Below are 25,618 nucleotides of genomic sequence, written 5' to 3' on the forward strand. Positions count from 1 at the left end.
CAACAAAGGTCCATAGAGTCAAAGCTATGGTTTTTCCCATAGTCAACGTACAAATGTAAGAGTTGGACCATAAAGAAGGTTGAATGCTGAAGAACTGATGCTTTCGAATTGTGGTGTCGGAGAAGACTCTTGAGAGTCCCTTGGACAACAAGGAGATCCAATTAGTCAATCCTAAAGGAAATCAGTCCTGAATATTCATTGGAAGGACTGAAACTGAAGCTGCAATACTTTGGCCACCTGATGGGAAGAGCTGACTCATTAGAAAAGACCCTGATGCTGGGGAAGATTGAAGGCAAAAGGAGAAAAGGGGGACATAGGTTGAGATGGTTTGATGACATCACCGACTCAGTGGAGATGAGTTTGAGTCAACTCCGGGAGATGCTAAAGGACCGGGAAGCCTGGCGTGCTGCAGTCCATGGGGTCACAAAGAGTCAGACACGACTTAGTGATGAACAGCAGCAGCAACACCTCCCTTGTGACTTTGGACAAGTCACGCCCTGTCTCTCAGCCTCAGTCTCCTTATCAGTAAAATGACTGGGTTAGGCAAGATGATCTCTCATATACCTGAAAGTGGAGCCAAGAGTGGGGTAATAAAAGAAGTCGTCTAGTTACTGATTAAACAGCATTTCTGGGCTGATCGAAGCCCAGGATTCACACTGCAGGGACGAACAGACCTTGGAGCCAGCCCCACCGCCGACACCGTGCTCCGCAGCCAGCCTGGGGTTGCGCCTGGGCTCCACTGTCCATGCTGTCAGCCACCTTTCCTTCCCAAGGAGTTGGCTTTCCCGTTTCCCACCTGAGTTTCCCACCCTGAGTTCTGGGTGCTGACCGAGGGAGGCCGAAGATGAAGGTCAAATCTGGAGCGCCACCTCGTGGCTGTGTGATCCCACAAACTCATCATTTTCCCCTGCCTTTCTGTAGAATAGTAGCGAGGATGCCCCTCATGAATGCTTTCAGGGTTGTTGTGGGGCTTGAATAAGGAAACAGTTGTGAAGTTACCCTGTACGCTGAAAATAAACTGAATAAACTATTATTCTGTTACATTTCTTCCAACACATATAGACATAGACACACAGTTTGCTCAGAGTCTAGATAAAGCCTTACTCTTTTTTCATTTTCCAGTATTATTAGACAACCAAAGACCTTTGGACATTTAAAGCAAACCTGCAACCTAGACGGGCAAAGACATGATTCTGAAGATCATATAAAAACAATCAAGTTGGTAGCCTAAGAAAGAACAAGAAGGTGGTGAATTCATAGCATCGAAAAGGCTATGGTTAAAAAAAGAACCATCTAAGAATCAAAGTCACTCTTGGAAATGAAATGCATGACTTAAAAAAAAAAATTTGTTGTCTTTGCAGTAAATCTCAAGATAAGGTGATGTAAGTCCTTCAGTTTTGTTCTTTTTCAGAGCTTGTTGCGTACGAATTTCAGAAGCAGCTCATCAATTTCTGTGAACAGCCTGCTGATGCTGTAGGCAGCTGAGGCAAACAAGACATCTTAACTATCTTAACTATCTTAACTATCTTGAGTCTTCCAACCCATGACCATGAAATTTTGCTTGATTCATTTGTATCAATTTTTAGATTCCACATATACGTGATATCATATGGTATTTGTCTTCGTCTGACTTACTTCCCTCGGTATGATAATCCCTAGGTTCATCCATGTTGCTGCAAATGACGATATTTCATTCTTTTTTATGGCTGAGAAATATTCCATTGTATAAATATACCACATCTTCTTTATCCATTCATCTTTGGTCAACATTTAGGTCGTTTCAATATCTTGGCTATTGTGAATAGTGCTGCCCGGAACATAGGGGAACATGTATCTTTTTGAGTTACAGTTTTGTTCAGATATAGGCCCAGGCTTGGGGTTGCTAGATCACGTGGCAACTCTGTTTTTAGTGTTTTGAGGAACCTCCATACTGTTTTCAACAGTGGCTGAACCAGTTTACATTCCCAGCAACAGTAAGAGGGTTCCCCTTTCTCCACACCTTGTTGAGCGTTTATTATTCGTAGAATTTTTGATGATGGCCATTCTGACCAGTGAATACCTGTGATACCTCACTGTAGTTTTGATTTGCATTTCTCTAATAATTATCTAGGTTGAGCATCGTCTCATGTGCCTGTTGGCCATCTGTATGTCTTCTTTGAAATGGGTGGTTAGGTCTTCTACCCATTTTTCGATTGAGGTGTTTGTTTTTTGTTACTAGGTTGTATGAGCTGTTCGTATATTCTGGAAATGAGGCCCTTGTCGGTCATATCATGCAGTAGAGGATATGCTTTTAAACCTCGGTGTTCTGAAACTTCATCATGATGTATTTTGTTATGTGTGCTTTTTCATTTATCTTTCTCATTATTCATTGAGCCCTTTGAAGAGATACGACTCTCTTTAATGCTTGGAAATATTCTTCTAGTATTTCTCTATCACGTCCTCTGCCAGACTCAGGAATGGGGCTCAGGTATTTATAGAAGATAGAGGTGAGACAGGGAAGGGCATTATTAGAAATCTCCAGAGCCCCACCTCCACTCCAAATAAAAATGCTCCTATCCACACATCCCATAGAAGGGATGGGAAATTGATTTCTCCAGACTCGAGGACACTGGGAGCCAGAGGGCTGCAGTGAAGGCGAAAACAGTTATAGGTCTCTTCTCTCCCATGTTCTGAATGCTAGTGGCTAGGTTTAAATTATCCCATCCTGGAGACTAGAAAATCATTTTCTGCAGTAACCAAGCCATCCCATAGAAAAGATCTACACAGCCTAGCAGTATCCTAGGGAGTGTCCAATAAAGTATCTGGCTAGTCACTGAATTGTGGCCCAAAGTGAAGCCGCCTCTGGCTGGCCATGTCCACAGAACTTCCAAACAACCTTTAGGACTTCATTCCTGAATTTGAGCAAATAGCCTCATATTCTCAGGCATTTAAGGAAAGCCTTCAACACAAAAGAGAAAATCAACAGCAGTTTCTCTATTGAGAAAAGTTACTCAATAGAAATATCAGGATGAGAAGATTTTTGCATCCAAAAGTCAGAGAACAAGACAGAACTTTTGGAGATGAAAGTTTTGATAGCAGAAATGAAAAAATAGATTAAAAATCAAGATGGATAATAGTAGCAGAGAAAGGATAAATAAAGGATCCATATAGTAGGACTTACAGAAACAGAAAAGAGAAGATAAAGGGGAGGACATAATCTAAAATAATACAGGAAACTTTGCCAGACTGAAAGATAAGACTTTCCAAGCTCAAAGGGCGGACGGAGAGCTCAGTGTTGTGAAGTTGAAAGACCCAGTTCCAAGCACTTCCTCAGGATTTTCAGAGAAAGACAACAAATTACGAATAAAAAATGATGGATTTGTACTATTATCTTATTTCTGCAAAGCAAAATTAAAAGCTGTAGAACACTGGGGACTTTAAAATTCTAAGTGAAAATTATTTGAATTATACCCAGCCCAGACAGTAACAAACACGAGTACGGAGTTAAGGTCCTTCTGAAACATGCAAAGTTGCAAGAAATGTCCCTCTCTAGAAACTACTGAAGTATGTGTCCACCGAAATGAAGTGAGCCAACAGAGGTGAAGACATGGAATCCAGGAAATAGGGGTTTTAATGCAAGAGGGAATTGGAAGTTCCCTGGTAGTCCAGTGGTTAGGACTCAATGCTTTCACTGCCATGACCCTGGGATCGATTCCTGGTTGGGGATATTACCCACCCAACAGGAAGTTGAATTCAGGAACTCCCCAGGGTCACGGTGGTGGGGGAAGTTCCAGACAGCAGCTACGGGAAAGGACAGAGTGCCTCCAGGAAGAAAATGAAATGAGAGGTTCTTCGACAGACTTTATATGTGGAAGGTGAGAAGAACGTTACAGAGCACTTAGATTGTATGGAAAGACTTAGATATATGTGGAAAAAACAAAAAAACCTGAGTAAATGAATATTCACAGCAGGAGAAATAAATAAATTGCAGTGAGAAGGAAACTATAGTGAACAATATTCTCAAGATTAATAATAAAAACATAGAGTATGGACATAATATATTTTTTAACTTTAGCCCTGTATCTTTTGGGAAGATGGGTGAAAGACAGAAGGAAGGACTTTGAAATACACATTCAGTTCAGTTCAGTCGCTCAGTCGTGTCTGACTCTTTGCAACCCCATGAATCGCAGCACGCCAGGCCTCCCTGCCCATCACCAGCTCCCGGAGTTCACTCAAACTCACGTCCATCGAGTCAGTGATGCCATCCAGCCATCTCATCCTCTGTCGTCCCCTTCTCCTCCTGCCCCCAATCCCTCCCAACATCAGAGTCTTTTCCAATGAGTCAACTCTTCGCATGAGGTGGCCAAAGTACTGGAGTTTCAGCTGAAGCATCATTCCTTCCAAAGAACTCCCAGGGCTGATCTCCTTTAGAATGGACTGGTTGTATCTGCTTGCAGTCCAAGGGACTCTCAAGAGTCTTCTCCAAAACCACAGTTCAAAAGCACCAGTTCTTCGGTGCTCAGCTTTCTTCACAATCCAACTCTCACATCCATATATGACTACTGGAAAGCATATTCCTTTCCTCCCAAGGAGTAAGCGCCTTTTAATTTCATGGCTGCAATCACCGATTACCGTACTATAAGTCAGCTGATTATATTTTATAGATGAATCGAGTTGGTGGTATTGGCGTATTATTCAGAAATATGGAGACAAATTCCAGAACAAGCAGGTTGGAAACATCTTAAGTGGTTGACTCTGGGGTGTGCTTCTTTTTTGTTTTTAGAATTTTATTTCATTTTGAGATGTAATTTTGAGGTGTACAATGTGTTGGTTTGATCTGTTTATGTATTGTAGTACGATGATCATGGTGGGGTTAGCTATGGGGTGTATGTCTGGGTTTGATATTAGATGAAGTCACAAATATAACCCATTAGGAAACTAAAATTCGAGATACAGATACCCAAATGTGGCAGGCGTGGGGACAAGCTCTCACAGCAGTGAGTAAGCTGTGTGAGAATGTCTGAATGTGACAAACCAGGAAATGTCAGCTCAAGTACAAATCTGAGGTTCACACCAAAACAGCCACGTCTGGTAAACGGGCACCTCTGTGGAACTTGGGGTGGGGCTTTTGCTTTTATGGCAAGCCGTGTTGGAGTGGGTATGAGGTAGTTAACTCTGAAAGGGCACAGCCCCTCCCCGGGGATTAGGGCGGCAGATAAGAGTGTGTGCTGTAGGCGGATGAGTTTGCCTACCTGCCATTGCATGCTGCAGACACCCCACCTTCCTGTACATACTTGTGCCCCTATTCCTGGAGCCCCCCACCCCCCTCCATCCTGTTTGTTGGAAGTTTCGTTTGTTTTTCATGCTCTTGGGTCTGAGCATGGACATGGATGGATTCCAGTAGAGACCTGGCCTTCTCAGCTCACCATGGTGTCCTGGGCTGGGAGACTTCAGGCTCAAGGCAGAGACTTGTCCTGCCGTGGCACTGCAGAGATGCCCAGGTTACTGCCTTTTTACTTCTGGCTGGTTACACACTGGTGGAGCAAGGATTGGGGTCAGGGTGTACAGTGCAGCTTGCCCGGAGGTGCTGAGGAGGTGATCCCTGGGCTGGGCTGGCTCTCCCCACACCTGACCCTCCTCCTACATCCGAGGTGACTCACGGAGGTGACAGTCTCAACTGACTGAGCTCACACGGGCTGCTTGTTTCATTTTTATTTACACTCACAGTTCTCAGGCAGTGCGTGCCTGTGGATGCCTGGAGGGGAGGCCACTGCTCGGTTCTCCTGGTTTTTCTCACGTAGCTGGACCTGAGAGCCTGGACATGTCCTTCCCCAGCGGGGCCGGCAGGCTGCAGAGCCAGGGGTTCTGACGGGCAGTGCACTGGCTTCTCTGTGCAGAATATGAATGGCTGTGAGGAAGGCGTGGAGTTCTTGCCGGCCAACAATAGCAGTAAGGTGGAGAAGGGCGGCCCGCGGCGGTGGGTGGTGCTGATGGCCGTGCTGGCCGCCTTCCTGGCGCTGTCCCTCCTGGCAGGGCTCCTGGCGTGGCACTTCCAGGGTGAGTGACCCTCCTCGGGGTGGACGGAGGATACGGTTCTGGGGAGGGAGAGGAGATGGCAGGGCCACCGGGGGTGGGCTCCCTAGGTGGCTGAGGGCAGCTGGGCTGGTTCGGGCACTGGAGGGCGTACGTCCCTCTGTCCGACCACCGTCCTCCCCGGGTCTCTCGCAGACCGGAATGTGCGAGTCCAGAAGATCTTCAACGGCTACCTGAGTGTCCGGAACGAGAACTTCCTGGATGCCTACGAGAACTCCAACTCCACTGAGTTTGCAAACCTGGCCAAGAAGGTGAAGGAGGCGGTGAGTCCCTGCCCCCCGGTGCTGCTGTCGGCTCTGGTATCCCCACCTCCGCCCGGCAGAAAGGAGGCCCCTGCTGCCCCCAGACGTGTGACGGGGGCTCTCCAGGACCTGGGAAGGGGGCCCAGGTCCCAGGAGGGAGGGAGCGGCCTGGGCTGGGGGCCGGGGTCCTTGGCGCTCTCTGGCCCGCTGTCAGCCTCCTCTCCTTCCCTTAGCTGAAGTTCTTATACAGCGGGATCCCCGTCCTGGGCCCCTACCACAAGACGTCGACTGTGACTGCCTTCAGGTGGGTGCTGGGAGGGCTGCCGGGAGGGGGGCCGCTGTGGGGGGCAGGCAGGGTGTGGGGTCCGCCGGGATGATGAGGCCATGAGGTCCTGCTTGAAGAGCCAGGATGCCCGCCAATCCTTCTTCTGACTTTATCCGGAAAGTACTTTAGATTTTGCTAGCCTCGTTTAATCTTTTATGGAGGCAGCATGGCAGGCGGCACCGTCAGCCCCTTTCAAGTTCAGGAAGCAGACTCGAGCTGTCACTCAGTGTGCCCAGGCTAGAGGGAGAACCCACACTCCACTCCAGGCTTTCTCTCACACCTGAGCCTGAGCTGCAACCCCAGCAAGTCTGGTTGGGTGTGAGACTATGAGAGTCAAGGGCCCAGGCCTCTGGCTCAGGGGTCAGGAGGTGGGTGGGCATACAGGAGCCTAGGGCGGCATGGGGGGACCGGCCTGGAGAAGGTCTCTTGGTGAGTGTCTCTCCAGCTGGGAGGCTCTTAATCCTGCCCCGTCTTCACCGGGCACCCGGGAAGGTCAGCGTCTCAGGCTCAGCCCTCTCTCCCCAGCGAGGGCAGCGTCATTGCCTACTACTGGTCAGAGTTTGACATCCCCAAGCACCTGGTGAAGGAAGCCGAGCAGGCCATGGCAGAGAAGCGCATGGTCACAGTGCCACCCCGAGCCCGTTCCATGAGCTCCTTCGTGATGACCTCGGTGGTGGCCTTCCGTGAGTGCAGGGGGCACCAGGGGTGGGCGTTTGTCCAGCCTGGAGCACAGCCTGCTCCTGGGCTGGTGTGGGGGCCTCAGCTCTCCTGGAGTCAGTGCCTGGCAGAGGAGACTGCGAGCTGGCCGGGCACTTCCCTCTAGGGGAATGAGGAAATGGACTGCATGAGTGAGTGCTTTCTTCTCCCTCTTGTTCTTCAGCCAGTGACCCCAGAATAATACAGAACACCCAGGACAGTAAGTATCTGCCCTCTTCCTGAAGGAGAAGTGAAGCAATGTGGCCAAATGCCCGTTCAGTCAAGGGGGTCCCCCAAAGTCACACGTGGTGATGGCCAGCACATCCTTCTGCCCTTTCATGCTGGGTTTCTTTCATACTGGGTTTCTTTCTCTTTCTCTAACTGATCGTCTGTACAACCAATAAATACCTGGTCCTGAGAGGCAAACCCCCTTCCCGGCCTCTCCTGGGTCCAGAGCAGCCGGGGGCACCTCAGAGGGGCCAGGTCTGGCTGCACCCCTGTGGGTGGGGGTCATGGTGGCTCTCCTGCCCAGTTCTGCCCCGTGTCCTCTTGCCCCACACAGATAGCTGCAGCTTTGCCCTGCATGCCCAGGGCAGCGAGCCCATCCGCTTCAGCACGCCTGGCTTCCCTGACAGCCCCTACCCATCTCACGCCCGCTGCCAGTGGACGCTGCGGGGGGACGCTGACTCCGTGCTGAGCCTCACCTTCCGCAGCTTTGATGTTGCCACCTGCGATGAACGTGGCAGTGACCTGGTCACGGTGTATGACACCCTGAGCCCTGTGGAACCCCGGGCTGTGGTGCAGTGAGTGTCCCGGGCGAGTGGAGGTGGGCGGTGGGCTGAGCCTCTGGAATGACCACTGTGGAGGTTGGAACTTCAGGCCACGGCCGAGTTGCAGGCATCACAGAGCAGGGGTGGCGTGGTCCTCAGCGTGAGCTGCAGGGAGCATCTAGAGGTGACCATCAGCCTTGGCAAGGGTGCTGGAGGCCCACGGGTCCCTAGATGCTGGTGAGCAGGGTGCTCCTTTATCTGTCCTTTACCTGCCACCGTGAAGGTGCTGCCTACTACTGTATTTTTTTTTTTCTCTCTTTTTTATTTTTGGCCACACCATAAGGCTTGCAGGATTTTAGTTCCCCAACCAGGGATTGAACCCAGGCCATGGCAGTGAAAATGCCAAGTCCTAACCGCTGGACCACCAGGGAAGTCCCGCCCCCGCCACCCCCAGCCCCCCACCCTTGTTATTGTGAATGAAGGTTTTACTGTTGCTCAGTGATGCCGAGGCCTACAAATGGGAGATGACTGCTGTTGAAAAAACAGTTTGTTACTCACAAGCTGACAGTTAGTTGCTGAGAGGAGGAGCCACACAGGGCCACAGAGGGAGGCACCAGGGTTGTTCAGAAGGCAGAGGGGCCTGGAGGATAATGTGGGTAAGAGCCTTTGTGTGGATTCTGCAGGAAAGGCAAGGCAGAGTTACACCTTAGGACGGGTTGGTTTGAATAACTCCAGCGGGCTCCGTAGCCTGGGGCCGCCTCCACTAGACTGGTAGCTGGGCAATTAGGGGAGGTAGAGAGTGGTCTCCAGCAGATGAGCCCCACAGAGAAGGTGTTTGGGGTGTGGGCTCCGGTTAGTCTGCATGTAAAAGTCTTGCTTAAGTCTTTACTGTCTCAAGGGATTGACTAGCCCTGGGGAAAGAGGGGGGAAGGCTACCTCTCCAGGGTTAGCAAGCCCCCAGGGGTCAGAACATCAGAATTATAGGAAGTAAAAAGGCATAAGATACACATCACTGTATATAAAATATATAAGCACAGAAGTGAAAGTGAACGTGAAGTCGCTCAGTCCTGTCTGACTCTTTGCGACCCCGTGGACTGTAGCCCACCAGGCTCCTCTGTCCATGGGATTCTCCAGGCAAGAATACTGGAGTGGGTTGCCATTTCCTTCTCCAGGGGATCTTCCCAACCCAGGGATCGAACCTAGGTCTCCCGCATTGCAGGCAGACACTTTAACCTCTGAGCCACCAGGGAAGCCCCCTATATAAGCGCAGGGAACTATATTAAATATCTTATAATAACCTATAATGGAAAAGAATCCAAAGGAAAAAATATATATGTATAACACCTTGCTGTACACTGTATATCAACTACGCTTCAGTTAAGAAAAGGCATGGAGGCTTTCCTGGTGGGTCAGTGGTAAAGAATCCATCTGCAAATGCAGGAGACTAGGGCTCGATCCTTGGTCTGGGAAGATACCACGTGCTGCAGAGCAGCTAAACCTGTGCACCACAACTATTGAGCCTGTGCTCTGGAGCCCAGGAGCCACAAGTACTGAGCCCACACGCTGCAGCTGCAGAAACCCATGCGCCCTAGAGCCCGTGCTCTGCCGCAGAGAAGCCGCTGCGATGAGAAGCCTGTGTGCCACGACTAAGGAGTAGCTCCCGCTCTCCAAAACCAGAGAAAGCCCAAGAGAAGCAACGGAGACCTAGCGCAGCCAAAAATGAATGAAATAAATTATTTTTAAAAGTTAAAAAAAAAAGGCATAATGCACCTGCTAGGGGGTGCTGAGGTGAATCAGAGCCTGCAGGTAGGGGTGAACTGCCTCCATTCAGCTCCCCCCGCCACCTTGGACTCAGTGGACCGGAGCCTTCGATTGTTGTCTATAGAAATGAGCTGGACAGATGTTTTGTGATTAATAAGGTACTAAACTTCAGGCCGAAACCCAGAGAGAGCTATCTGCTGCCACAGCTTTGCAGCCAGGACTTCTATCTAAACACCGCTTTCATGCTGGGTTTCTTTCTCTTTCTGTAACTGATCGTCTGTATGACCAATAAATACCTGGTCCTGAGAGGCAGAGGGTAGAACAGATGTGCACAGAGAGGACAGACACCACTCATCATCTTACCATCTGGAAATGGTCACTGTTAAATGTGTGTTGTACCTTCCTGCAGGGTTTTTTTTGCTATGTGTATATTTGTGTATTTATTTAAAAGTGGGATTATGTGGCACACTTGGTTGCATTGTCTGCTCTCTAAAGATGAAGCATGTAATGATGGCCCTCCCAGATGAGTGGCATATCTGTGTCACTGTTAATGGTGGTGGTGTCGGTCAGCTCATATGCCATATTTATTAGCAGTGAGGGCTCCGGTGCCCAAGTGACGAGTCTGAAATTCAGTCCTGCTGCTCTTTTTTGGTGGGCAGAGATTTTTTCCTTCATTGACTTATTCACTCATTTAAAAATTTGAAAAATATTTTTTATGTTGGAGTGCAGTTGATTTATTACAGTATTGTGTTAGTTTCAGGTGTACAGCAAAGTGGTTCAGTTATGCATATCTATATCTATGCTTTTTTCAGATTATTTTCCTATGTAGGTTATTACAGGGTATCAAGTAGAGTTCCCTGTGCTATTCAGTAGGTCCTCGTTGATTACTTTATATATAGTGGTGTATATCTGTTAATCCCAACCTCTTAATTTATCCCTCCCTCCCTTCCCCCTTTGGTAACCAGAAGTTTGTTTTCTGTATCTGGGAGTCTCTGTTTTATAAATAAGTTCATCTGTATAATTGTTTTTAGATTCAATGTATAAGTGATATCATAGGGTATTTTTGTTTGTCTGATTTGACTTCACTTAGTATGATGATCTCTAGGTCCATGTTGATGGAAATGGCATTATTTCGTTCTTTTTTGTGGCTGAGTAAATACTCCATTGTATGTACATACCACGTCTTCCTTATCCGTTCACCTGTCAATGGATATTTGGGTTGCTTCCACACTGTGGCTACTGGATATAGTGCTGCTACGAACTTTCACTTGCATGTATCTTTTCAAATTATGGTTTTCATCTTTTCTGGACATTTGCCCAGGAGTGAGATTGCTGGGTCATGTGGTAGCTCTATTTTTGTTTATTTAAGGCCTCCATACTGTTTCCATAGTAGCTGCACCAATTTACATTCCCACCAATAGTGTAGGAAGGATTCTTTTCTCCATACCTTCTCCAGTGTTTCTTGTTTGTAGACTTTTTGATGATGGCCATTCTGACCAGTGTGATACCTCACTGTAGCTTTGATTTTCATTTCTCTAATATTTAGCTGTGTTGAGTATCCTTTCATGTGATTTTTGGCCATGTGTTATGTCTCCTTTGGAGGAATGTCTATTTAGATATTTTGCCCATTTAAAAAAAAATTATTTTTTTGATATTGAGCTGCATGAGCTGTTTGTATATTTTGCAGATTAATCCCTTGTGGGTTGTATCACCTGCCAATATTGTCTCCCATTCTATGGGTTGTTTTTCGTTTAGTCCTGCCACTTACCAGCTGTGTAGTCGTGGGCAAGCTATTTAACCTATTTCACCTCTGTTTCCTTATCTGTAAAATGGGGATAATAGTATTTAATGGTTGTGATGAATACCCGAGTTAATGGATATAGAAGCAGTAAGGATGGTGCCTGGCATATTCCTAGTGTTAGTGTTAACAGTTGATGCTGTTAACTGCTGCTGCAATTATTTGGCCCATAGTTTGTTTAGCGAGCCCTCTTTTGTTAGGCATTCAGTGTTTCTGAGTTGTTTATAAACAAAGACAGTCTTATGAGGAGATCTTTACTTAAATGGCGGGTCGAGGGTGGGGGCGGACCCCACGGTGGGGGGACCCCACCCTCGACCCCTCTGCTGAGGTTCTGTGGCTCCCATAACACTCCCCCTTCTGCCCCGCAGGCTGTGTGGGACCTACCCTCCCTCCTACAACCTGACCTTCCTCTCCTCCCAGAACGTCCTGCTCATCACGCTGGTGACCAGCACCGAGCGCAGGCACCCCGGCTTCGAGGCTGTGTTCTTCCAGCTGCCCCGGATGAGCAGTAAGGGGCGGCCCAGGCGGGGACAGGCCTCGGGGCCATGGGGTTTGAAGCTCAGGCCCTCCTGAGCTGTGGGCGTCTGGTGCCCAGGCTTGAGGGAGGCCGGCCGGCTCCTTGGGGCCCCTTGCCCTCCTGGGACCTCAGTCGTCACGTGTGTCTCTCTGCCTTTCCTTCCAGGCTGTGGAGGCTACTTGCGGGCAGCCCAGGGGACATTTAACAGCCCCTACTATCCAGGCCACTACCCGCCCAACATCAACTGTACCTGGCACATCGAGGTGGGAGTTGTGAGCTGTGGGGGGTTAGAGAAGTTGGTTGGGGGGTAGATGGGGGAGGAGAGGAAGGGGTTGGGCGTGCTCCAGGGAGGCAGGAGAGAGGGCGATGAGCACCTTCGGCCACTCCCAAGGGGTGTGTGTGGAGGCTGTGGGCGGGGCAGTTTCCGAAGCAGCGTCTTCAGACCCAAGCCCAACCCCCCGTCCGTGGCCGGTGCCTGCTGGAGGGACCCAGCCCCGGGATGGGCTGGCTCTGGGGCCTCCTGGAGGAGCTGTGGGGACAGTGAGTGCCGTGCAGAGGAGGACACGCTCACTGGACGGCTGGAAACGCGCGCCATCCAGTCAGTGATGAGGGAGAACTGCCCGGCCTTCTTTAGAACACCACAGTGTGTGCTGCTGCTGGCGAGTCGGGAAGGTCTTCCTTCCAGATCCCTCCTGCCGTGTCCTCACTGCCCTGCAGGCGGGCGGGCGGGAAGAACGCCCCCATTCCCCACCAGCTCAGGAAAGAGGGAGGCTGTGCAGAGCCAGGCCCACAGCAGCATCTGTCTCCGCAGGTGCCCGACAACAAAAACGTGAAGGTGCGCTTCAAAGCCTTCTTCCTGCAGGAGCCCAATGTCCCCGTGGGCTCCTGCACCAAGGACTACGTGGAGATCAACGGGGAGAAGTGAGTGTCGGGTGAGGGCGAGTGGGGGTGCCCCAGCCCCAGGTGAGTCTTCTTCCTCTGCTCAGCTGCCCGCCGCCCCCAGGTACTGCGGAGAGAGGCCGCAGTTTGTCGCCAGCAGCAGGAACAACAAGATCACTGTCCACTTCCACTCGGACCAGTCCTACACCGACACCGGATTCCTGGCGGAGTTCCTGTCCTTCGATGCCCGAGACCGTGAGTGTCGCGCTCAGGAAGCGGGGCCTGGCTGGAGGGCCGACCTGAGATTGGCCGTCTATTCTGCATCTCATTAGCATCTCTGACGCTGAGCCGCCAGAGCTCGTAGGCTGCATCTCAGTCACTGCAGTAGCTTTTTGAGGGAAAAAGAGCCAACAGTGCCCTTCGGTCCCTGGGAGCAGCCCCTCAGGCCGGGGAACTCAAAGTGCCTTTGGGTCACTGTCCCTTTGGCTCTGCACCACTTTGAGAATCTGCTTGTCCCTGGCCTTTTAGCGGCTCTCAGATGAATAGCATGCTTTTGAGACAGAGCACACTGGGGCATGGATCATCGCATGAACCACTCCTAGCTCTGAAAATTGAGATCTCTACTGAAGAGATCTCAACTGTTTCCATGCATTTAATTTCACTGTCTGCTGTGAATATCAGTTCTTCTCTGTCCACAGTGGGATATTTTTGTTTGTTTCAACCTTGTATCATAGAATAGGGCTTCCCAGGTGGCTACCAGTGGTCAAGAAACTGCCAATGCAAGAGATAACAGGTTCAATCCCTGGTCTGAGAAGATCCCTTGGAGAAGAAAATGGCAACCCACTGCGATATTTGTGCCTGGGAAATCCCGTGGGAAAAGGAGCCTGGCAGGCTGCAGTCCATGTAGTCGCAGAGTCGAACACAACTTAGCTAGTAAACAATAACACATTATAGAATAACCTTTAGGAAGACACTTTAACTGCACTGCTGCTGCTGCTAAGTCACTTCAGTCGTGTCCAACTCTGTGTGACCCCATAGACGGCAGCCCGCCAGGCTCCCTCCTCTCCGTTCCTGGGATTCTCCAGGCAAGAACACTGGAGTGGGTTGCCATTTCCTTCTCCGTTTAACTGCACACAAGCATCCAAATTTAAGTTCACATTCAGCTGCATGGCTCACCACCCAAAGTGTAATTAGATGAGCAAACCCTTTTGATAAGTGACAAAGCTACTTGTGCAGAGAAAGGGAAACAGGTTTCTCTCAGTTTGTCATGTGCCCGATGACATCAGTTGTCAGACACATCCTAGTCTCAGAAACGTTCAAGTGTGGAAACACCTTAGAATTAAGGAGATCCAGCGATTCCTGGTGCCTGGGGGAGGACACGCATATCATCTGTCTGCCGAGTGGCTGCTGCTCCAGGTTGCCAGTCGGGAGCCTGGTGCTTGGGGTCATGGCCGGCCAAGGACACGGGGCTGTAGAAATCGGAGCACGCCCGCCGGCCTCTCTCTGCTCTGCACAGGGCCTCCCAGGGATTGGTCATGGGGGCCAGGAGGGACCGCAACCAGTGCCTTTCCCACCCCCTCCAGCCATCCCACTGGTTGTAGGAACCCCTTGCCACAGCTCAGTGGGCCTAGAGACCCCCAGCTGCAGCCTCACTCCTCTCTACTGGGGGCTGGGCTGGGAGGTCTCTGGTGCCCAGTGTGGCTGGCTGCAAGGTCGGGAAGCCTGTAGTGGAGGTGATGGGGGTGGCTGTGGACTTCAGGCCTACCCTCTGCCTGCAGCGTGCCCGGGCAGTTTCATGTGTAACACGGGGCGGTGTATCCGGAAGGAACTTCGCTGTGACGGCTGGGCTGACTGCACTGACTACAGCGATGAGCTCGACTGCAGTGAGTCCCCTGGTGTCCTCTGCCCTCTCTGTGCCCGGCTTCTGCCTGCGACCCCAAGCGGGAAGGCCCGAGGTGGGGGTGGGAGTCGTTCCTGTCCTTTGCAGCCCATGGTGCTGAATCAGCCTCCACGACCGGGCGGGATGGGATCCCCAGGGGCGTGGGAGTGACTGAGTACCGAGTGAGCCTGGCATCTAACTGCCTCCCCGCCCCTGCAGAGTGCAACGCCACCTACCAGTTCACATGCAGGGACAAGTTCTGCAAGCCCCTGTTCTGGGTCTGTGACTCTGTGAAGGACTGTGAGGACGGCAGCGACGAGGAGGGCTGCAGTGAGTGTGGCCGGGGTCCGGGCGGGGATCGCTGCCCAGCTCCCCGTGGCCTCTCTGCTGGCCCTCGAGCCTCTGCTGAGTCCTTGTGCTCCCCAGGCTGCCCGCCCAATACCTTTAAGTGCGGCAACGGGAAGTGCCTCCCTCAGAGCCAGCAGTGTGACAGGAAGGACGACTGTGGCGACGGGTCCGATGAGGCCAAGTGCCAAGACGGTGAGGCAGGGGCCCGCCTCCCACGGTCACGCAACGTGGAACATGATGAGAAAGGGTGTCAGCTGGGAGAGAATCGTGCAGAAGGCCCGGGAGGAGAGTGGGTGTCAGTGTGGGTGGGTGGGACAGGCCCAAGAGAGGGGCGACAGGTGGGTGAGCATCAGGTCCGGTGCCTCAGATAAGTGGATTGCCTCCCCTGTGTCCTCCTTCTCGGGCAGGGAAAGCCGTCCCCTGCACTGAACACACCCACCGCTGCCTCAACGGGCTCTGTGTGGACAAGAGCAACCCCCAGTGTGACGGGAACGAGGACTGCACTGATGGCTCGGATGAGAAGGACTGTGGTGAGCAGGGCTGCTGCGTACAGCTGTGCAGGTTGTTCACTGAGCAAGGCACATACAGAGGCAGAAATCACACCAGGGCCTCACTCACCCAGCTCTGCCCCCGGGAAAGGATGTGTCTGCCTGGAGGAAAGGACGACTTTGCTGACTGTCACCCAGGCACTGCCTCACCGGCAGCTCTGATCCTAGAGGCAGGGCCCAGGGCAGCTAGTATGTCAGGCCTCTGTGGCCAGGCTGTGGTGCTGGGCTGACCCCTGCTTTGCAGACCTGGCCATGGGGGCAAGGCCAGGTTTCTCTGTGTTACCTGGAGGAGAGAGAGCACAGCTCCTGGAGCCCTGGGCAGGGTTCTGTCCACACCGCGCCCGTATTTGCAGCCCCTTGCATATTTCAGAAGCGCTGGCCACAGGTTCAATGTGTGCAGAGCTGGGCCGTTCTGACTTCCCGTCACCCATTGCTCTTGTCTCTGAGAGCTGTGTCCTTCAGCACCCAGTGAGGATATCTAGGTAAATGACATCCAAATTAAATCTCAGCAAACCAGCAGAGGTCTGAAGGCCCACGATGGCACCTGTGCAGGAGTCCAGGGGTGGGGAGTGAGGGTTTTGAGTCCGGGGGCAGGGAGAGGGGCCGGGAGGCTGGTCTAGCAGGCTGCCCCCGCCCCCGCTCCCACCCGGTGACTCCTGCCTCTGTCTCTCCCAGACTGTGGGCGGCGGTCGTTCACCAGGCAGTCCCGGGTCGTCGGAGGTGAGAATTCAGACCAAGGCGAGTGGCCCTGGCAGGTGAGCCTCCATGCCCAGGGCCACGGCCACTTGTGCGGGGCCTCTCTCATCTCCCCCAGCTGGATGATATCTGCCGCACATTGCTTCGTCGACGACAGAGGATTCAGGTGGGTCACAGGCAGGAGCTGGAAGGCCTCTCCAGGGCGCTGAGTGGGGTCCCTGTGTGTTTCCTGAGGTGGAAAGGCCCTGTGTCTGTGAGGCCTGCCTAGGTGAGGCAGGAGCAGGACTGGAGGGGTGGGGCTTGGTAACGGAAGCACTGAGTGTTTCGTGGATGCCTGCTTGTCCGAGGGATCTCAGTGCCTCTTCTAAAAGCCAGGCAGGCGGGCAGGTCTCATATGTGCCCATCTTACAGAAGCAGAGGATCAGAGAGGTAAGGATCTTTGTCTGAGGTTGTACAGCTCTTAAGCGGCAGAACCAGACTGTAGCCCTGGTGTGTGGATTCCTGAGCCTGAGCGGTCAGTGTCTGCAGGGCGGGACCCCGCCTTGGGGCCCTCAGATCCACGGCCCAGCTCTAGGCTGCCAGGCTGCCATGGGCAAGTTTTCTGAGCCTGGGGCTCCTGGGGGCTCATGGTGATGCTGCAGTTTGTAGGCTGAGAGGTGTGAGAAGGAAACACGAGGGTGACAGTGAAGCGCTGAGCCCATGCTGGTGCCCGCGCAGACCTGCACCCACCCCGGGAAGGGTCACCAAGCACATCACTGGGCCGAGCTGGCCTCTCAGGGCAGCTTAGCGGGAGCAGGGGGCCCAGGGCTGGGGCTCTTTGTGACTTGGGTCCAGCCCGCCCAGGCCCTCTTGCCATCGGCTGCGGGAGTGAGACTGAGGGCTTAGAGGGGCCCCCCTTCCTCAGGCCCTTCCTGCCAGCCACCAGCCTTCCAGCCCTGGGCAGCTGCGGGTGGAGGGGACCCAGGCTGCCATGGTCACCCTTTTGCAAAGAGACAGAAGGAGCACCGTGGACTTTTGGGACAGACGGGGCCCGCAGCAGGAAGTAGGCCTGTGTCCAGATGGTGGGGCCTGACTGGTGAATGTGCTGGAGAGGTCACTGGAGGCCTGTGGGGGCTTGGGATCAGTGGTGGTCGCTGGGCCTGGCTGGGTGGGTGAAACGTGGCCCGTCTTCTCACTAGCACACTCCACACCACTCTGGGCAGAAGTGAGCCGCTTTCTTCCCGGGGAGGTGGGAGCCTACTGAAGAAAGTTTAGAATGAACTTATCATTTTGGAATGTGGACAACTTGCAAAGACAGGACAGAATTCACTATACCACCCCCCACACATACTTTCCCTTGATGTTATCGTGCTGCGTTTGTCAGCTCCGAGAAACTCACAGTTCTGTACTAGAAACTCGCCTCGGGGCTGCCCCAGGGCTCCACTCCCGCCCCCTGACCCCAGGTGCCCTCCGAGCGTTTCATACCATACGCATTTCATACCAGTGTCCTTTCTGCAGCGAGAGTCCTTCCAGGTGCCCCCTCAGTGTCTGCTGCGTGTCTCCCCAGTCTCCTCTGTCCCGGACGGTTTCTCAGTCGTCTTTGTGTGTTTTTTGTGACCTGGACTATCTGAAGGCCAGTGGCTGCTGACGTTGTTCTCGTGGTTAGCCTGGGGTCACGAGTGTTGGGAAGACAGTCATGTCTTATCAGCAGGTAAATGATGTCACCGTGGCTGATCACTGGTGATGCTCATCTTGGTCATCTGGTTCAGAGGCTGATGCCAGTTTCCCCCCCTCCCTCCCTGGATCTCCTTCTGGTCTCTATTCTTCGGAAGTGAGTCAGTCTGGCGTCGTTCTGTAAGAAGGATTTGTCCCTTCTCTCCCGTGTGTTTATTTAATCATCCATTTCTGTGTGCAGGGACTTGTGTGTGTATTTTGGGTTGTAATCTGGTATCGTGTTGAGTGGTGTCACTTGATTGTTTTGGAGCTGGCCACTGGGAACTCTCCAGGCTGGCTCCCGGCTCCCTTTGACACGTCCCCCCTTCTTCTGTTCTTCTGAGCCGCCTCCCTGCTGACACTACTTGGTGCTCCAGGCTCATCTTGTATTTTCCTGGCCCAGGCCCAGAGCTAGGTAGTCCCCTGAGAAGGAACCAAGATCTGGGCACTGCGCACTCCTCGGTTCCCGCAGTCCCCTTGCAGCCCCATCAGCCAGTGAGCTGGGAAGTGCTTCCTGAAGTACCCGCCCCTGGGCCCTCGTTCCCCTGCTTCATCTTTTCATTTCTCGTTTCCTTTTCCTTCCTCTTCTCCTGCTCAGCAGTCTTCCTTCTGTCAGTGAATGCACTCAACACCCATTGTTATCACTGGCCTGGGAAGACTGAATTAGACTTGGTCCCTGCTCTTCCAGATGTCCCGGGGTAGGCGGACAGGGTACACGCATACACACATGTGCACACATGCGTGCACAGAGCTGGGGAGAGGCTGTCGAGGGCCCAGAGTGTGGCGTTCGAGCTCTCCTGAAGGCTGGGGAGAGTGACTGCTAGGGAGTGCCTGTGTGGGCAGGGTGTCTGGTTTGGTGTTGAAACGTGAGGGTGTTTGTCACTGCACCAGGTGACTCAGACCTTCCAGGTAAAGGCAGGGCTGTGAGCAGGGACAGGCAGGGGTGAAGTACGCTAGGACCTGAAGTGCAGGTACTTTGCACACATTTCTAAGTCAGCAGGTGACCCCAGGCTGTTCCTGAGAGGTAGCATCATGTGTCAAGAGCACGGGCTGCTGGGTAGAGTCGGTGGCCCATGACCACCTTGGTGGTGTGTCTAGGGATAAGATAACTTAGCATGTCAGCCTCTGGAAGAGTGCTTGTTCTGGCTGACTGGTCGACCTCTGCTTAGGTCTCAATGGAATGGCCAGGGTTTACTGCAGGTGTTTCGTGCTGCTGTACTGTCTAACCTGTCACCGAGTTACCTCTTGATGCGTGACCTTCTTGATTCCTTCCCTGTCTGCCATCTAGCCTGATGTGCGTGTGACGGTGCAGCATGCAGAGTCACTAGCTGACTCGGCACGACCAGCGTTCTTCATGACCTTGTGGGGGCTTTCACACTTTGTCTCTTCTTCCCCCTGCTGCTTTTTCTCTTCTTTGCCTTCTGGAAGTTCCAGGCCCTCTCTGCCGACTGACACCAAAGTCTTCTCAGATTCCTTCTTCTCTCAGACACTGTACTCATCTGTGGGCTCCAGCACATGGGTCACATCTCAGCTGTGCTTCCTGAGATGTTCACATACACCCAAGGCTGAGCCTTTTCCCAGTTAGTGCAGCCATCATGGCACTTCTGTCCTAAGTACAGCCGCTGGTGTCCCCCAGGAAGAAGGAAATCCTCCCACGTCACCACCATAGTTATAACACCCAGAAACTAGCGCCCTGACATAGCACTGTTAGCTGGCATATGGCCTGATTTCAGATTCCTTCAATTCTCCCGGTATTTATAGGTTTTTAAAAAAGTCTAGGATCCAGTCAAGGGATATGCTTTGTTTTAGTCATTATTTTTTTTTTAATTTATTTTTAATTGGAGAATAGTTGCTTTACAATGCTAATCTCTTTTAAGTCTAGATAGTCTCTCCCAGCCTTTTAATTTTTGTTTTTTTATGGCATTGCATTTTTGAAAGTCCCAGCTGCTGTTCTGCAGAACGTCTCTCCATGTGGATTTTCCTGGTTGTTGCTTCATGAGGAGAGTTAGGTTCAATATTTTTTTGGTCAGGAAATGCTGCACAGGTGATGTGTCCTCAAGAAGTACACAAGTCCCCATCAATGGAGGACAGTTTGGAGAGAAGTCTGATTACTTGGTTAGGGTGATCACCAGGTTTCTCCATTATAAACGTATTTCCCTTGTTGGTGTTTTTTATTGTTTCATCACTAAGACACGTCTGACTCTTTGAGGCCTTATGGAGTGTAGCCGCCAGGCCCCTCTGTCCATGGGGATTCTCCAGCATACTGGAGTGGGTTGCTATGCCCTCTTCTAGGGGATCTTCCCAGTGCAAGTTCTCCTCTTCTTCCACCTCTGCCTGCCAGCATCGTCTCCCAGCAACAGCAGGGTCTTGTCCTTATGGGTTCAGTTCTCCTATGTGCAATGGTGAGAATTGCTGCATCCTTCTGCTACCATCCACAAACCTGGGAGACAAAGTTCCATCTACTTTTCAGCTCATCTGGTACTTAAAATATGTACCTCTGCTCTAGAGAAGTACTTGGATTGATCCAACCACCTCATCCTCTGTTGTCCCCTTTTCCTCCTGCCCGGAATCTTTCCCAGCATCAGGGTCTTTTCCAATGAGTCGGTTGTTTGCATCAGGTGGCCAAAGTATTGGAGCTTCAGCTTCAGCATCAGTCGTTCTAGTGAATATTCAGGGTTGATTTCCTATGGGATTGATTAGTTTGATCTCCTTGCTGTCCAAGGGACTCTCAAGAATCTCTCCTGGCAGGAAGGGTAGACTAATAAGAAGGGAGATCTTTTTAGTAGTGAGGTAAGAGTGTATTGAGAGAGGGCAGCAGGGAGGGAGACCTCTGAGCATGGTCTCCGAGTGGGCACAGGCTTGGGGCAGGGCATCTGGCTGGAGTCCTGGCTCAGGCCTCCCTCTCCGGCCCTCGCTGCCACCTGCAGGTACTCGGAACACAGTGTGTGGACAGCCTTCCTGGGCCTGCATGACCAGAGCAAGCGCAACGCCCCGGGGGTTCAGGAGCGCGGGCTGCAGCGCATCATCAAGCACCCGTTCTTCAACGACTTCACCTTCGACTACGACATCGCGCTGCTGCAGCTGGACCGGCCGGTGGAGTACAGCGCCACCATCCGGCCCATCTGCCTGCCCGCGGCCGACTACACCTTCCCCACCGGCAAGGCCATCTGGGTCACCGGCTGGGGCCACACGCAGGAGGCAGGTGAGTGGGGGCCGAGGGTCTGCTCGCAACTGCACTGCTGTGGGATTCGGGGGCTTCGTGGCTGTCCTTCTGTCCCTTCCTTTCCCACATGGCTTCCCAGGATTGACCCCCCCCCCCCCCGCCCCGCCCCCTCTGATGGTCAGGACACCCTGACCACTGTGTCCGGCTGCACAGCATCCCACCCGGCTCCGCGAGCCCTGGACCCGGGTCCTGCCTCCGCGGCCTGGCTTGGCGAGCTGCCCATGTCCGCCCTTGCTCCTCCGCAGGCCAGGGGGCTATGATCCTGCAGAAGGGCGAGATCCGGGTCATCAACCAGACGACTTGCGAGCACCTGCTGCCGCAGCAGATAACCCCACGCATGATTTGCGTGGGCTACCTCAGCGGTGGCGTGGACGCCTGCCAGGTGGGCGTGGGGCAGGGACGCAGGGGGCGGGGGCATAAGCGGGGACGGGTGTGGGCGGGGCTGGCATGGTGGGCGTGGGGTGGAGGCGGCGACCAGGGTCGGGGCACGCTGTATCAAGGCCTGCTCTCCCCGCAGGGCGACTCCGGGGGCCCCCTGTCCAGCCCGGAGGAGGATGGGCGGATGTTTCAGGCCGGCGTGGTGAGCTGGGGAGAGGGCTGCGCACAGAGGAACAAGCCCGGCGTGTACACGAGGCTCCCAGTGTTCCGGGACTGGATTAAAGCGCAGATCGGGGTATAGATACGAGGCCCAGCTGCAGTCACCCCAGGTGCCCACCTGCCGGCCGAGGAAGGGATTGCTCCGCATGCCCCCGCCTCGGGCCCCGGAACCCAGACTGTGAACTGATCCCCGAGACTGCGGATGGAGGGGCCTTCCCACTCAGCCTCGGAAGTGGGGGTGGGGTGGGGAGGACCCGGCTGTGCCGGGAGGCGCGTTAGAGGACGGAACCTCCCCTCTCCAAGCTGGCCTGCTTCGCTTGGTCTGCCTGGAGCACGGGAGCAGCTGTCGTGTGGCCTCTGGGACCCCTTGGTGGGTCTGGTGCCACCCCCAGGGTCACAGTCTTCAGGAAGCTCAGGCCCGAAGGCCCCGAACGTCAGCCAGGTCCAGGATCAGAATGTCTTACCGGCTCCAAGGGTGGGGTTCACTGTGTGTATTTGTGTGTATGAGTAAAACGCTTTATTTCTTTTTAGGTAATTTTTTTTCTTACTGGACTTGATGGGCTCTCCTAGCTCCACTAGCAAGAAATTGGGTTTAAATTCCCCTCAGCCCAGATTCTAAACGGTCAGGCTGAGAGCGGGGACCACAGTGCCCTATGACCTCCCCAGGGCCAGCAGGGGGCTATGTTTCTGCCCTTACCTGAGGCTCCCCAGACAGGAGGGTGGGGGGAGGGTGTGCAGCACCCCAGGATGGGAGCCTCAGCGAAGTCCTGGGTGGTGAGGATGCTCCTGGGTTTGTACCAGCCCTCGGGCGTCTCCTCTTGCCCTGTAAAGGTGGTTGCTGAGGGAAGGAGGGGGAAAGTGTCTGTTGGAAGCAGGTGGGGACATGTTGCCAGGTCAGGTTCCTGGTTGCCGGTCTGGGATTCCTTAGGGTGGCAGTCAGGAACAGAGCTTGGAAAGCCACCAGATACCACTCAGATGATGAGATCAAACCCCAGAGCAGAATTTAAATATTTATCACCTGCGTCCTGGGATTACTTAGAAGGTGGTCTGAAGAGTCCTTGCAGAAGATGACAAACATGGGCACTGATGCTGGGGAGAGATGTTGTCAGAGAGGTTTTGAGTGAGTGGCCCTTCCTCTAGGCCTGCGGGGTGGCCAGCCTCCTCCCCGGGACTAGCCCACTGAGCTCATGCAGGATTGAAGGAGCATGAGCTGACTCTGACAACATCAGGAAAAGCAGGAACAAGCAGGCTATGCCTGAGGGGAAGCCTGGCTTTAGGTTGTCTTTAAGTTCAGGCTGTCTGCACCTCCCCACCCCCACCCCCCACTCCCCACTGCAAGAGAGATGCTGAGGAAAGAGCAGCCTTGACTCTCAGATTAGCACTTGAGAATGCACTAATTGCTTCAGGGTCTGACATGCCTATGGCAACGACTGCATTTTGGTGAAAAAACCCCAGCTCTGAGGATTTCAGTCAGTGCCATCATCTGTTTTCCCCTCTCCTTTAGAGGGTGCACACTCCCATGTCATCATTGCCCTGCGCCTGCATCTGGGAGACTGTGTTCAGGCTGCCCTTGGCCTTCACCTCCAGCTGTTTCCTAAAAAGTCAGGGTCCAGACTGTTTCCAGGCAAGGTGGAATCAACCCCATTCTCTGTTTGTTCCATTGTCTCAGAACCTTCCAGTAGGAGGGCTGTGTATTTTCCTGGGGTGCAAGCCCAGCTCACCCTTCCCCTTGGCTCTGTGCTCCCCTCCACCACATGCTTCCTTCACCTTGAGGTTATCAGCATTTTCCCTGCCCACACCTCAGTGGTCCAGAATAACTCAGTCTCTCTGCCAGACCTCTCTGCTGGAACTTCATATGGACTTGTTTAACTTGAAAAGGAAACTCTTCTCCCCTTAGCCTACTCTTTTTCCAAAGAGCTGTGTGTGGTGGGGGTGGGGAGGGGGGCTGGGGAAGGAGGCTGGGGTGGGGTGGGCGAGAAGGACCAGGTCCAGAGAGAAGGGTGGGGAAGGTCTCTCCGTCTCTCCCCTCTCCCTCTCTCCTGTCAGGGACCACCAGCTCCCAGAGTAAACAGGGCATCCAATACCTCTTTGAATTTCATAACCTAAGTACTGTCCAGATAACTAACAGGGCAGGAAAAATGTGTACAGAGACTAGAGAAAATTGAAATCTATGTTTGAAACACGTGCCTTGCAAAAAGATGGTAACAAGCTTACTGGTAGCAGAGGGAAGATGGAGAAGGAAGTCGTCAATTCAGCAAGATTTTGCTGAGGGCCGGCCTGTGCTCTTCGTGACAGGGGAAACAGGCAGTGATAGGTTGGGGGTTCACGTTCCTGGGAGGTGTGGGGTCCCTGGATCTGGCCACCTGTCTCCTGGGCCTATGTTGGTGGCTTTTCCGGGTGCCTGCCAGGATGGCTCTGTGCCTCCCCTGCTGTTACTTGGTAGGATAACAACTGCCTGAGTTTTAGAGCTGGGAGGACACCTCCATTCAATCTCACAGCTGGAAAGAAACTCAAAGGTCTGGTGGGTAGGAACCTGCTTAACACTGGGAGACAGACTTCCAGGTATGAGGACACCGACGTCCACACACCTGCCCTGCCAACTGTTAGAAGTCATCGAGACATCTGTATGTCTCCCGCCGCTGTCTGTGCGGGGGAGGGTCCGGTTGATCAGCTACTCCCATGATATCTAGGAGGGGTCAGTAACAAGGTGCATCATGTGCTGAGTGCTGCGTGTGTATTCCGTCACTGCTTCCTCACCAGAGCATCTGGTTCAAGGTTCCTCCGAAAGAGAAGAGGAATCCAGACTTCCCTCGTAGTCCAGTGGTTAAGAATTCACCTTCCAACGCAGGGGATGTAGGTTCGATCCCTGGTTGTGGAACTAAGATCCTACATGCAATGGGGCAGCTAAGCCCGTGTGCTGTAGAGCCCACACACCACAACGAAAGATCCCATATGCTCTCTCCTCTAGCTCAGTCGTGTCCAACCTTCTGTGACCCCACGGACTAGCCCGCCAAGCTCATCTGCCCATGGGATACTCCTGGCAAGGATACAGGAAACTGAAAGTGAAAGGCACGCAGTTGTGTCCAACTCTTTGCATTCCCATGGACTGTATAGTATTCTCCAGGCCAGAATACTGGAGTGGGTAGCTTTTCCCTTCTCCAGGGGATCTTCCCAACCCAGGGATTGAACCCAGCTCTCCCAAATTGCAGGTGGATTCTTTACCAGCTGAGCCACAAGGGAAGCCTGGAGTGGGTTGCCATTCCCTTCTCCCAGGGATATTCCTGACCTAGGGATCAAACCTGAGTCTCTTGCATTTCCTGCACTGGCAGTCACCTGGGAAGCCCCCATACTACACTTGATCTTAGCCAAAAGGCTGAGAAATGACTATGACCTGATGCAGCCATTATTAAATATTTTTTTAAAAAAGAAAAGAACAACTACTTTTAAAAAGAAGTAGAAAGAGAAGAGGAGGGATGAATTCCAGCCACTGTGTAGTAACGTCCTGCACTGCCTTCCGGGAGCAAGGCACTCCCCACCTGAAGTCTCAAGGATCCGGGACCTCTTGCCAGGTGATC

The 25,618-nt window shown here is 52.8% G+C and overlaps 1 protein-coding gene and 1 non-coding gene across 4 annotated transcripts in view; one reads left to right on the plus strand and one right to left on the minus strand.

The window, feature by feature from the left end:
* The window catches only part of ST14 (ST14 transmembrane serine protease matriptase), a 38,036-nt gene extending 15,463 nt beyond the window's left edge, over nt 1–22,573 (plus strand). For all 3 annotated transcript variants that reach the window (XM_019955266.2, XM_070783127.1, XM_019955265.2), the window contains exons 2-19: nt 5,877–6,036; nt 6,208–6,335; nt 6,548–6,618; nt 7,165–7,322; nt 7,520–7,555; nt 7,898–8,138; nt 12,033–12,172; nt 12,347–12,444; nt 12,993–13,102; nt 13,185–13,315; nt 14,839–14,943; nt 15,159–15,269; nt 15,366–15,479; nt 15,695–15,817; nt 16,511–16,697; nt 21,151–21,425; nt 21,692–21,828; nt 21,964–22,573. In XM_019955266.2, the coding sequence (XP_019810825.2) occupies nt 5,877–6,036; nt 6,208–6,335; nt 6,548–6,618; nt 7,165–7,322; nt 7,520–7,555; nt 7,898–8,138; nt 12,033–12,172; nt 12,347–12,444; nt 12,993–13,102; nt 13,185–13,315; nt 14,839–14,943; nt 15,159–15,269; nt 15,366–15,479; nt 15,695–15,817; nt 16,511–16,697; nt 21,151–21,425; nt 21,692–21,828; nt 21,964–22,125 (2,487 nt within the window). In that variant the 3' untranslated portion in view covers nt 22,126–22,573. The remainder of the gene's footprint in view (nt 1–5,876; nt 6,037–6,207; nt 6,336–6,547; nt 6,619–7,164; nt 7,323–7,519; nt 7,556–7,897; nt 8,139–12,032; nt 12,173–12,346; nt 12,445–12,992; nt 13,103–13,184; nt 13,316–14,838; nt 14,944–15,158; nt 15,270–15,365; nt 15,480–15,694; nt 15,818–16,510; nt 16,698–21,150; nt 21,426–21,691; nt 21,829–21,963) is intronic.
* On the minus strand, nt 8,465–8,536 carry TRNAE-UUC (transfer RNA glutamic acid (anticodon UUC)). The gene has a single exon. It is a non-coding gene; the product is annotated as a tRNA-Glu (tRNA).
* Nucleotides 22,574–25,618: the final 3,045 nt, after the last annotated feature.

Source organism: Bos indicus, chromosome 29 (assembly GCF_029378745.1).
Source record: "Bos indicus isolate NIAB-ARS_2022 breed Sahiwal x Tharparkar chromosome 29, NIAB-ARS_B.indTharparkar_mat_pri_1.0, whole genome shotgun sequence".
NCBI lineage: Eukaryota > Metazoa > Chordata > Mammalia > Artiodactyla > Bovidae > Bos > Bos indicus.